This window comes from Cebus imitator, unplaced genomic scaffold, assembly GCF_001604975.1.
Source record: "Cebus imitator isolate Cc_AM_T3 unplaced genomic scaffold, Cebus_imitator-1.0 Scaffold404, whole genome shotgun sequence".
Lineage (NCBI taxonomy): Eukaryota > Metazoa > Chordata > Mammalia > Primates > Cebidae > Cebus > Cebus imitator.
Genome location: NW_016107719.1, coordinates 1,780,622 through 1,792,374, shown reverse-complemented (window position 1 = coordinate 1,792,374; position 11,753 = coordinate 1,780,622). Strand labels below are relative to the sequence as shown.

The 11,753-nt window shown below is 55.5% G+C and overlaps 1 protein-coding gene across 4 annotated transcripts in view; it reads left to right on the top strand.

The window, feature by feature from the left end:
- The first annotated feature begins 3,036 nt into the window (after positions 1–3,036).
- The window catches only part of SUN2 (Sad1 and UNC84 domain containing 2), a 21,320-nt gene continuing 12,603 nt past the window's right edge, over positions 3,037–11,753 (top strand). Inside the window, exons 1-8 of one of the 4 annotated variants that reach the window (XM_037731539.1) lie at positions 3,044–3,285; positions 4,259–4,332; positions 6,563–6,724; positions 7,671–7,855; positions 8,029–8,166; positions 8,720–8,815; positions 9,170–9,263; positions 10,538–10,608. In XM_037731539.1, the coding sequence (XP_037587467.1) occupies positions 6,600–6,724; positions 7,671–7,855; positions 8,029–8,166; positions 8,720–8,815; positions 9,170–9,263; positions 10,538–10,608 (709 nt within the window). In that variant the 5' untranslated portion in view covers positions 3,044–3,285; positions 4,259–4,332; positions 6,563–6,599. Of the gene's footprint in view, positions 3,286–3,533; positions 3,735–3,763; positions 3,927–4,258; positions 4,333–6,562; positions 6,725–7,670; positions 7,856–8,028; positions 8,167–8,719; positions 8,816–9,169; positions 9,264–10,537; positions 10,609–11,753 lie in introns of those variants that run through there. The other 3 variants (XM_017509020.2, XM_017509023.2, XM_017509022.2) reach the window with 3 other exon arrangements.

Below are 11,753 nucleotides of genomic sequence, written 5' to 3'. Positions count from 1 at the left end.
TGGCTTACGCCTGTAATCCCAGCACTTTGGGAGGCCAAGGCGGGTGGATCTCGAGGTCAAGAGATCAAGACCATCCTGGCCAACATGGTGAAACCCTGTCTCTACTAAAAATACAAAAAAATTAGCTGGGCGTAGTGGCATGCGCTTGTAGTCCCAGCTACTCGAGAGGCTGAGGCAGGAGAACTGTTTGAACCCAGTAGGCCGAGGTTGCAGTGAGCCAAGATCGAGCCACTGCACTCCAGTCTGGGCAAAAACAGCAAAACTCCGTCTCAAAAATAAATAAATGTTTATAAATAAAAAAAACAATAGTTAGCATTGACTGCTAGTTAGTGATAGTTAGCTCCTGTGACACACTGATATCACCCCCGTTTTACAGACGAAAACATCAAGGCAATGAAAGGTTAAATTTGCCCACGTTGTTCACCAGGAGTGCCTGCATTCCAAGCCTGCTCTCTGGACCACTGGCCCAGAATGTCCCCACAGAAGGTGGAGCAGCTGATGGACATGTCAAGAGGCTGAGTCCAGGAGGAACACCCTCCGTAGACATGGGGCAAGCAGGCTATGTCAGTCCACGCGTTCTGGCCCGCAGATAGGTGCTCTCAGGAGCTCCAGCGCTGCCCCAACCTCCCTTCTGAGTGCACAGCCAGTTCAGCCAGTTCAGGTTTCACCATGTTGGCCAGGCTGGTCTCGAACATCTGACCTCAGGTGATCCACCCACCTCAGCCTCCCAAAGTGCTGGGATTACAGGCATGGATCACTGTGCCCGACCGAAAGATTAGAATTTCATCAGGCAGAGAAATGAGGAAAGGCATTCCAGGCTGACGTACAGCCTGAGTAAAAGGGCTCAGGGGTGGGAGAGGCCTTGGAGAAGGGCCCTGGGAGTACAAGTGAGGCTGGCAGGGTCTGTATCTGCGGCCACATGGGGGAGCCAGTGATTGAAGATTGGGAAGCAGCAGTCAGGCAGTCGCTCTATGAATGTTTATTGAGCATTTATTAGGAGTCAGGCACTGTAATAGGTGTGGGAAGATGACTAAGGCTCAGCCACCCACAAGAGTCTGGCAAATCTCTGCATGCCTGGGACTGTCCACCTCGGTCAGGGATCCACATTGTGTCCCTGGCACCCTGGCTGACCCACTTTGTAACCTGGATCCCACGTCTGCACTCCTTGGAGTAACCTTCTTCCATAAAAATGAGCTTAACTGCACTTGTCACCTGGTGATGGAGCTCTTTGAGCTCTCAGGATGAAAGATTCTATAAATATGGAGGCTTTGTCAGCAGACTGGGTGGGGTGGAATCGGGAGCCCACATCGGATCCCCAAGGGTGCAGAGAAACAGCCCCCAGGAGGTGGAGGGAGAGTCTCCAAGCTCCCCTGAGGTGACCGCCCTCTGACAGCTGCCAAGCATGTTCCTGCAGCCAGAATGCTTGACATGAAAGTCCCTCACCCCCGCCAAGGCCAGCCTGTGATGGTTAAATGACAGACACTGACACCCCGGCTGCTGACAGGAGGGAGGGAGACATGGAGGTGGCCTTGGTTGCAGGCAGGTGACTGGAGGCTCTTCCTTCACACTTGTGTTCATAAGACACTGAGCACCCACCATGACCTGGTGTCCATGGGTGAGGCATACAGTGTCCAGTGTCCATGGGGGAGGCATACAGCACCCAGCACATTCCACCATCACGTGGGGTGTTGTGTTGGAAACAGATGTTCAGTGCCGCAAAGAAAATTAGCACTGAGACAAAGGATCTTTCAGCAAAGCAATTTTTACTTCCTGGACTGCAGAAGGGTGCTTTCGCTAGCCATTTTGCCACAAGAATACAATGAACAAAGGAAAACCCACAAATTTATCCCTTACGCATTTGGGTCGTCCTTATTGCTGTGTCTGATTTCCGTGGCTGGAGCCAGACCTCACAATCTAAACTAAAACCGGATTGGCTGACAACTTAAAACTTTTCTAAACAGGTAAAAGCAATGGAGAGCTGGGACATGTCTGTGAGCACGTCCAGCACACTATATAGGTTCACGTACAAGGACATAGAATGTAAAATAGCAACCGTTCATCTTCTCCAAGAAGAGATGGCACAGGAAGTGATTTAGAACAGGCAGTGCACCTTCTCTATCCATACGGTTGGCTGGTGGGGAGCCAAGGAACAGGACCCCTGGAGTCAGGGGACATTTTACTCAAATGCTGAGCACTCGTTCCAAGTTTGAGTACGGCAGAAGAATACGTGGCCAGCCCTGCCTTCCCACAGCCCGAGTGCAGCAAGCAAGCACCATCCTTAAAACAGAAGAGCTGGCCGGGTGCGGTGGCTCACGCCTGTAATTCTAGCACTTTGGGAGGCCGAGGCGGGGGATCACTGGAGCTCAGGAGTTCGTGACCAGCCTAGGCAAGCACAGTGAGATCTCATCTCTATTTAAAATAAAATAGAAAATCTATGTAAAAGAAACAAACACAGAAGTACTGTCGTGAAACTTGGGTGCGCTGCATAAAGCTTGGGAAGAGAGGCAGGGCCTCCCAGCATGTCTGGAGTCCTCAAATTAGCAACCTGTTTCCTTGCCTGTAAAATGGGTGTAGAAATGGCGGGCTAAGAGGACAAGGGCACTAGTGTCGGGAGTTGAGCAAGCCCTCAGCCTCACCGAGAGCGCACCAAGGACCACCTGCGCGTTGCCGCTCCGGGGGCTCCCACCCTTCCCTCGGACGCCGGCCTGCGGGCGCGCGTGGGGATGCTCGGAGCGGTTTCAGGTGTTCTGAGATCCCAGATAGGGAGTCCAGTGCCCTGCCGAGCCCGATCCCCAGCGCAGGATCCCATCGCGTTCTCCCGCGGCTCGGGGGAGGGGGGGTGTCCCCGCCCCGCGCCTCCCACGCGCGATCTCTGAGGCTGAGCACGCAGTGCCGCGGGGCCCACGCGAGGGCGGGGCGAGCCGGGGCTTTGTGTTCAAACCGGCCAATGGGTGGCAGCGGTAGGCGGTGACGGCCGGTGGGGCCTGGCCAATGGGCTGCGGTCTGTCAGCGTTGACTGACAGGCGCACATATACACAGTCGGCCACACGCGCGCCGCCCGGCCCCACTCGCGCAGCGCGGGCCTTCGCCGGCCGCATTGTCCGCTTGCCCGCCCGCGTCGTCCCGCGTCGCCGCTCCTCGCGTGCCCGCGCGTGCCGGGTCCGGCCGCCGTCTAGCCCTGAGCGGAGCGCAGCCCGCGGGATCCCCACGCGGAAAGGGGGCACGCCCTGGCGGTGGGCGGGCCTCGGACGCCCCCGGCCCTGCTAGGAGCCTCCGCGGCAGCAGGTGAGTGCGGGCGCGCGCGAGCGAGAACGGGAGCCGCGGCCGGGCCTGACCCCGGGTCACCGTCGGGCCGCTTGGGTGGGGCCGCGCCGCCAGGCCTGCTTCTTCCTCCCCGGGCCGCGCTGGGCAGGCTCGGGCCCCCGCCCCGCCGGCCGCGCCACTGGTCAGCAGGGAGGGCGGTGTCTGCGGGAGGGACTTCCCGGGCAGCCTCCCGGGAGGAGGAGGGCAAAGGCCGGCTGCCCCAACCCGGCCCCGCCAGCGCCTACGGGTATTGTGCCAGACAGGCCGTTTCCAGGGACAGGCAGTTCCCAGCCTCTGCCCGTCAGAACTCCGGGGCTCAGAGGAAGGCCCGTCTTGTTGAGCCCTAAAACAAAACAAAACAAAGCGATGTGGGGCGCGGTGTGACTTAAGAGAGAGCCAGGAAGGCGCGCCTTTGGTGACAGTTTCTGCAGGTTGGGCCTGTGGGAGTGAGGGGTGGGGAGTTAGCGCCGGACGTGTGGCAGATCCCACAAGGGCGTGTGGCCTGGCTGTGCCCAGGGAGTGGCAATGTCATGAGGAAGATGCCCCAGGTCTGGTTAACGCTGAAGGTTGATGGGGAAGGGCGGAATGCAGAAAAGGATGTCGCCCAGCTGAGGATGCTTTAGGTGAGGGTTTCTAACTGATTGGGGGGGAGGTGGGGCGGGGGTGACTATTCTGATGCCCCGTAGTAGATTTCAGCTCCTAGAGGCTCACTTCTTGTTTTGGAGAATGGGACCTACACCGTTTTCATCTTGTGACACCCAGACTCAATGGTAAACTGTTTTTGTGATGCCAGGATGCCGCAGGAAAGACTAAGAGGCATCTCTGGGAGTTCTGGGAGCGTGGAGGCAGGTGCTGACAGTTTTCAGCACTCGCTGCCCAACCTCCATCAGAATCTTAAGTTCTTCCCAGGGGCAGCTGGGTATGGTATAAACAAATTGCCTTGTTTCTGCCCTAGGCAAAGGCGTCACCTCTTTCAGCTGAACAGGGCCTAAGAGTAGGAGCCCCAGTGTGGGCAGCGGGAGCCTTCAGGTGGGGGAAACACGGGAGGGGCGGAGCGGGGCGGGGAGGGGAGGGGGGATTGCCTTATAAGGACAGGAATAGAAACAAGGACCCAGGCCAACTTCCTGCTTGCCTACTACCCAGCAGTCCCTTTTCCAACACCGTCTAAAAGTAAGGGGGGGGATGCCAGTTGGGCATTTGACCTGGGAAGACGCCAAGAAGGCCCAGACATGAGGCTGCTTGTCTTTCAGAGGAGGACTTTCTGGCTGGACTAACCAGATTTTCGTGTTTCCGAAGCCTGGGCTGGGATGCATACGTCTATAACCGCCAGGCAACCCAGAGAACTGGTCATTTAAGTATCAACCAGGAACATTAGAAGTGATCAAAAGTCACACGTGCTAGGAATTCTCAAGTGACTTTGTCATCCGGGCCAGCAGAGGCCCTAAGGTTGGGAGTCCTCATGTTGGCTTTCGGGGATTCTGAATTCGAGTGTCTAGGCCTGAGAGGTTCATTCACCTTCCTTGTGTCACAGAATGCCACCTTTTGCCAGATCTTTGCACTTCAGCTTCCTTTGTCATCATCAATTCCAGAGCCTTGATTTCTGCCCCACATGGTAACTGGAACTGACTGTAATTCATGCTGCCTGCCTCCCTATTTTGTTAGTTTGTAACAAATATTTGTTGTGTAGGGAGTTTGTATACAGCCTGGTTTTGAGCCTGTGTGGGGCTAGAAGAGATTCTAGGTGAGGACACACAACTAGAATCTTCAATACATTCCTGAAACAACTGGAAAACTTTATGGCTGAGTAGAAAGACCCAGGCCCTATAGCCTGTCAGAGCTGAGCCCAAACCCTGGCTTTGTCTCTTACAGGCTGGGGACCATGGGCAAGTTACCCATTGCCTTGGTGTCCAGTAGATGGGAGTAATGATACCTGCCTTGCTGGTGATGATCAGAAATGGGGTGTACAAGGAGCCTGGTCCCAGCAGACGTTTACTGTTTTATCATCATCTTACCAAGATGTGGCAGCAGGGTGTGCACCGTGGGGACAGAGAGTGTGAGCACCATCAGGACATAGGTGGGAGCCTGGCCAACAGGGTGAGACCTGTCTCTACTAAAAGAAAAAAGAAAAATCCTCAGCTGGGTGCAGTGGCTCACACCTGTAATCCCAGCACTTTGGGAGGCCGAGGCAGGTGGATCACCTGAGGTCAGGAGTTCAAGACCAGCCTGGCCAACAGGATGAAACCCCATTTCACCTCTACTAAATATACAAAAATTAGCCAGGTGTGGTGGCAGGTGCCTATAATCTCAGCCACTCGGGAGGCTGAGGCAGGAGAATAGCTTGAATCCGGGAGGCAGAGGTTTCAGTGAACCAAGTTCGCGCCATTGCCCTCCAGCCTGGATGACAGAGCGAAACTCTGTCTCAAAAAAAAAAAAAAAAATTACACGCCTGTAATCCCAGCACTTTGGGAGGCCGAGGTGGGCAGATCACCTGAGATCAGGAGTTTGAGACCAGCCTGGCCAACAGGACGAAACCCTGTCTCTACTAAAAATACAAAAATTAGCCAGTTGTGGTGGCGCACACCTGTAATCCCAGTTACTTGGGAGGCTGAGGCAGGAGAATTGCTTGAACCTGGGAAGCAGAGATTGCAGTGAGCCGAGATCATGCCACTGCACTCCAGCCTGGGTGACAGAATGAGACTCTTATCTCAAAACAAAAGAACATAGGTGAGGTCTACATGGGGAAGATTTTCTCTCAAGGTTTGCTGTGGCCCTTGATCAATGACCACGTGTCAGCGAAGGGACATAGCTAGAGCAAGACTGGGAGAATTCTCTAGGGAAAGGCAGGTGGGACAGCTGGACCACAGGACGTGTGGGAGTAACCAGAAGTGTGTGGGTGCCTGTCACGGGCCAGAGTCTCTGCTCCTTGTCAGAAGTCAAGGAAGACCCAGTTCTGGCTTGTGCGGAGCTCAGCACCAAGTAGGATAAAGACAAGGAAACTGAAAATTGGGAAGCCTGTGGAAAGCACCCGGAAGAGGCTCCAGAGTCACTAAGTGAGCCCAAGGCAGGGCATGATTCCAGCCGACGCGGTGTGGTATGGGGGTGCTTCACAGATCCCTGCCTCGCCCCCCCATCAGGGCTGTTGAGGCTGAACGCGGAGGGGGTGGTCTGTTCTCGCCATGCCTCTGTCTCTCATCCGCCAAAGGAGCTGGGGGCAGCTTCAGGCCTCACACGCAGTCCTCCTCCTTCTCTCTCTCCTTAGAGTCTCTTCAGGGGAAGAATCCACATCCCACTGAACCATGTCCCGAAGAAGCCAGCGCCTCACACGCTACTCCCAGGGGGATGATGACGGCGGCAGCAGCAGCAGTGGAGGGAGCTCGGTGGCCGGGAGCCAGAGCACCCTGTTTAAAGACAGTCCTCTCAGGTAGGGCTCCAAGGGAGTACCACAGCCCCTGTCGACCCCACTTTTGGTCACTGCCTGCACGCCCTCTGGACCAGCCATCCACCTGCCTTCTTGTTGCAGCCTTTGTGGGCAGAGATCGAAGGATGCGGGCCTGCATCCAGTCAGGGGGGTCCTGCCTAGCTCCATGTGTACGAGCTCACAGCACCCCTTCTTCTCCCCCAACTGTGAGCTGGGGCTGCTGCCCTCATGCTTAGAAAATAAGAAGTGGTAGGCTGGGTGCGGTGGCTCATGCCTGTAATCCCAGCACTTCCGGAGTCTGAGACGGGCTTCCGAAGTGCTGGGATTACCTGAGGTCAGGAGTTCGAGACTAGCCTGGCTAACATGGTAAAACCCCGTCTCTACTAAAAATACAAAAGTTAGCCAGGTATGGTGGTGGGCGCCTATAAACCCAGCTACTCGGGAGGATGAGACAGGAGACTCACTTGAACTCGAAAGGCGGAGGTTGCAGTGAGCCGAGATCATGCCATTGCACTCTAGCCTGGGCAACAAGAGCGAGACTCCATCTCAAAAAAAAAAAAAGAAAACAGGAAGTGGGGAGAGGCAGCTTCAAGCATAAACCAGGCCGGAAACCCCAAAACTGCAGGCGGGGCTCACAGGAACGCCCTCTGGTCTGGATGGGCTCACAGGAACCCCCTCTGGTCTGGATGGGCGGGTAAGCCTGACCTCCCTTCCTGGCCCCACACTCGCATGTCTTACCACCCGTCCAGCCTCAGCAGCTGGCCAGTGACATGGCTGAGGACAGGCACAGTCCCTGGGCCACTGGGAAATGACCTGTGGCAGCAGCTGCCTGGTTCTCCTGCCCCCCTCACAGACCTGGCACCCAGAGGACAGGCCCTGAGGCGTGGCTGGCTCCAAGGCTGGGCTCACCTCCCTGCTCCCTGCCTCTGCCTTCACGGTTGTCCCACAGGACCTTGAAGAGGAAATCCAGCAACATGAAGCGCCCGTCCCCAGAGCCACAGCTGGGCCCGTCCTCCGACCCACACACCTCCTACTACAGTGAGTCGCTGGTCCGCGAGTCCTACATCGGCAGCCCGCGGGCCGCGTTCCTGGCCAGGAGCGCCCTGGAGGAACTGCACAGTGACCCCGACTGGGGTGAGTGTGGAGCCCTCTCTCGTGGGGCTTTGCTTCCTCCGCCTCCCCCAAGATACTCCTCGCAGTGTCCCCTGCCATGCTGGCATTCCCTCCTCAGAGCACCTCTTTGCCCAGGCCCCACTTTTCAGAAGCTCTTGGAAGCCCAGAAGAGCCCCTGGTTCTTCCCTGCACAGGTGATCACCTGCGGGTGCGGAAGAGGAGAGGCACAGGCGGCTCCGAGAGCAGCAGGGCCAGCGGGCTCGTAGGGGGCAAGGCCGCCGAGGACTTCCTGGGCTCTTCCTCGGGCTATTCCTCTGAGGATGACTACGTGGGTAGGCGATGCTTCCTCCCTCCCCAGCAGATCCGAGGCTGCCAGTAGGACTCAGGAAGGCTGGGTGGGGAGCCCGGGGAGCTGCTGGGAGCACAGCGAGTAGCAGGCGCATCACGCCTCCCTGCGTGTGCCCCAGCCTGGCCTGTGCTGGCCCCTGGCACACTGGGCTGTGACTGCCCCTTGCTTCTGTCTTCCCCACCCTACGGGTCTGTAGCAACCTAAGGCTAACATCCCTGCATTCAGGCTCATTCCAGCACTTTCCCGTGGGGCTCCACACACAGTGGGTGCTCGGTCATCCTGAGTGATAGGTGTGTCGGGTCCCGTCGTCTGGTTCTGAACGGCAGCTTGAGGGTGGCTGGTGAGGAGAGTGAGGCAGGCAGGAAGCTCTCAGAGGAAACAGATGTCAGAGAGCTCCCATTCCATTCGACTGCATGCCAGGGCTGCGTGGGGCTGTGGGGATGTAGGGAGGGTGGGTGACTTGTGGCTCACAGAAGACAGCAAAGGAAGAGGCTCGAGAGTGACAGAGACTGAGCCGGTGTCCTGGTTCCCCGCAGGCTACTCGGATGCGGACCCGCAGAGTTCTGGCTCACGGCTCCAGAGTGTTGTCTCGCGGGTGGGCTCCTTACTCTGGATGGTGGCCACGTCACCAGGTGGGTGCTGTAACCCATGCTGTTACTTCCATTCTCGTGGGTAGAAACTTCTTACCCATCTCTCTGCAGTTGGCCATCCTATCCACGCAGAGAGACTGTAGGACCGTCGGGGAGAGGTCATTCTAGAATAATCACTGGGAGCCCAGAGCTATGTGGACCCCCTCACGTGGAAGGGCAGGAACAGCTGCAGAGCAGGACAGAGGGCGTGGGCAGGTGGGATCCAAGGAACTGGCTCCCGGCAGGGCAGGACAGAGGCACATGGGCTGGTGGGGGCGGGGAGGACCACAGATGGGACAAGGGAGAGGTGCCCCCAGCCATGGTGTGGAGCCTTAGGCTTGACGGTCACTCTTCCAGGCCGGCTCTTCAGACTTCTCTACTGGTGGGCTGGTACCACCTGGTACCGTCTGACTACAGCTGCCTCCCTCCTTGACGTCTTTGTTTTAACCAGGTGAGCGAGACTCTAGCCTTGCCAATAAATCACAAAGCCCTGGGACTGAGGGACTGATAAAGTGTGTCAACCTGTAATGGTCGATTCTCTGAGGGTTTTCCCTAGTTTCCCTGGAGCTTTTATTAGCCATCACCGAGTAGCCTCCCCAGAGCCCAACCCTGCCTGACAGAGGATGGACTCAGAATCATTCTCCCTGAATCGATAGCCGTTCGAGGCAGGATTCCAGAGCACAGATTATTTCTTCCTGGACACGTTCTGCTACATACCACTCCAGTCCAGCTGTGCCTGATTCTCAGACACATGATGGCTTTCCTCCTGCAGGCAAGAAGTGGGGTTTCTCAGAAAGTCCATTTCCTTCTCAGGCCTGGGGCAATCTAATCCCTGAGTTCCCCACTCATGGTCAGAGTCACAGAGGCTGTGCCTGAGGATGCTATGCGTTTGTTCCCCAAGTCCCTCTACCAGCAGAACCAGGATTTGAGAACCTGCCTCTTAGGCAGAAGAAAGAAGACTGAACCCAGAAGTCAGGACCCCTCTGGCCATCATCCAGGTCCGGGTGGAGGGGGCAGCTGGCCACAGTGAAAAGAGGGGCAAGGATGACAGTTTCCTCGTTATTATTTAAGGAGTTTTTTATTTTTCTACGTTTGTTTACTTAGAGGACCTGTCTGTATAAAAATCTTCAAGTTTTTCAAAGACCACACTATTTTTATTTTATTTTATTTTTGAGACAGAGTCTCACTTTGTCACCCAGACTGGAGTTCAGTGGCATGATTTCAGCTCACTGCAACCTCCACCTCCTGGTTTCAAGTGATTCTCCTGCCTCAGCCTCCTGAGTAGCTGGGACTACAGGTGTATGCCACCACACCCAGCCAATTTTTTTTTTTTTTTTTTTTTTTTTTTTTTTTTTTTTTTTAATTTTTAGTAGAGACGGGGTTTCACCAGGTTGGTCAGGGTCTTGAACTCCTGACCTTGTGGTCTTGGCCTCCCAAAGTGCTGGGATTACAGGTATGAGCCACCGTGCCCGGCCTACCACACTATTTTTAATAACATCAGTAATATTCAGTCAAAATTGTTGCATCACTCTAAGATCTGCCCGGCCAGAAAGGCTCTAATGTGCCCAGTCTGGCCCTGGCATGGTGAGAAACTCGAGGCTGTCCTCCCCAGCTCTAGTTCAGCACCCAGGAAAACATCTCGGGGGACTCCCTGGGTGTAACGTGGAGGCCTAGAGCTCCCCTCACGCCTCCACCTCCCCTCACCTGCCCTCCCTCGTGGTCCAGGCGCTTCTCGTCCCTGAAGACGTTCTTCTGGTTCCTGCTGCTGCTGCTTTTGCTGACATGCCTGACGTATGGTGAGCCTGCGTGGGGAGAGTGGAGGGAGGGACAGAGATGTGTTCGCTAGAGGGGTGGTGATCCTTGGCAAGCAGAGAAGGGGCAGGACGGGATGGGGTGAGCCCATGCCTGGGCAGGGCCTGAGCCCTGGACTCTGGACCATCTCTGCATGGCCCTTCCCACCGCATGGCTCTTCCCACCTCTCTTGAGCATCCTTTGTGCCACCCTGGGCAGGGGCACACCTTGGTGCCATAGCACTGGGTGAAGAGCGGATGCCCTCCCATTATCATCAGCAGTCATCCTCCCTGCGCTCCAGCAGGGACATGGGCTGTAAGGGGGTTATTTTTACAAGATCAAGTAAATTTTGAGCTGTCTAAAAGTAAAAACAATGAAGCAGCAAAGGGAAATAAGTGCCTTTATTTATTTATTTTTTTATTTTTATTTTATTTTTTTTTTTTGAGACAGTCTCACTGTCGCCAGGCTGGAGTGCAGTGGTGCACTCTCGGCTCACCGTAACCTCTGCCTCCTGGGTTCAAGCTATTCTCCTGCCTCAGCCTCCCAAGTAGCTGGGACTACAGGCACATGGCTCCACACCCAGCTAATTTTTGTATTTTTAAAAAAGACAAGGTTTCACCATGTTGGTCAGGCTGGTATAAGTGCCTCTTTTTACACCAGTCACTTACCAGCTGCCTTGAATCATCCCAGGCGCCAGCACAGGCCTGCCTTGGTTTGGTTTTTGTCTGTTTTGACAAGACAATGTCTTGCTCTGTCACCCAGGCTGGAGTGCAGTGGCACGAACACAACTCACTGCAGCCTTGACCTTCTAAGCTCAGGTGATTCACCTGCCTCAGCCTCCTGAGTAGCTGGGATTACAGGCACACGCCACCACGCGCAGCTAATTTTTGTATTTTTAGTAGAGACAGGGTTTTACCATGTTGGCCAGGCTGGTCTCGAACTCCTGACCTCAAGCGATCCACCCATCTTGGCTTCCCAAAGTGCTGGGATTACAGGGTGAGCCACCGCGCCTGGCCTTTCCTTGTTTATATAGATATTTTGTGTTCAGCTTTTCCCTTGACAGCTTCGCTAGTTCCATACAAATTGCCTATGTGGCTCTTGGTTCAGTTTTAATGACTATACCAATTAAAGACCATGCCTTTTTTTTTTT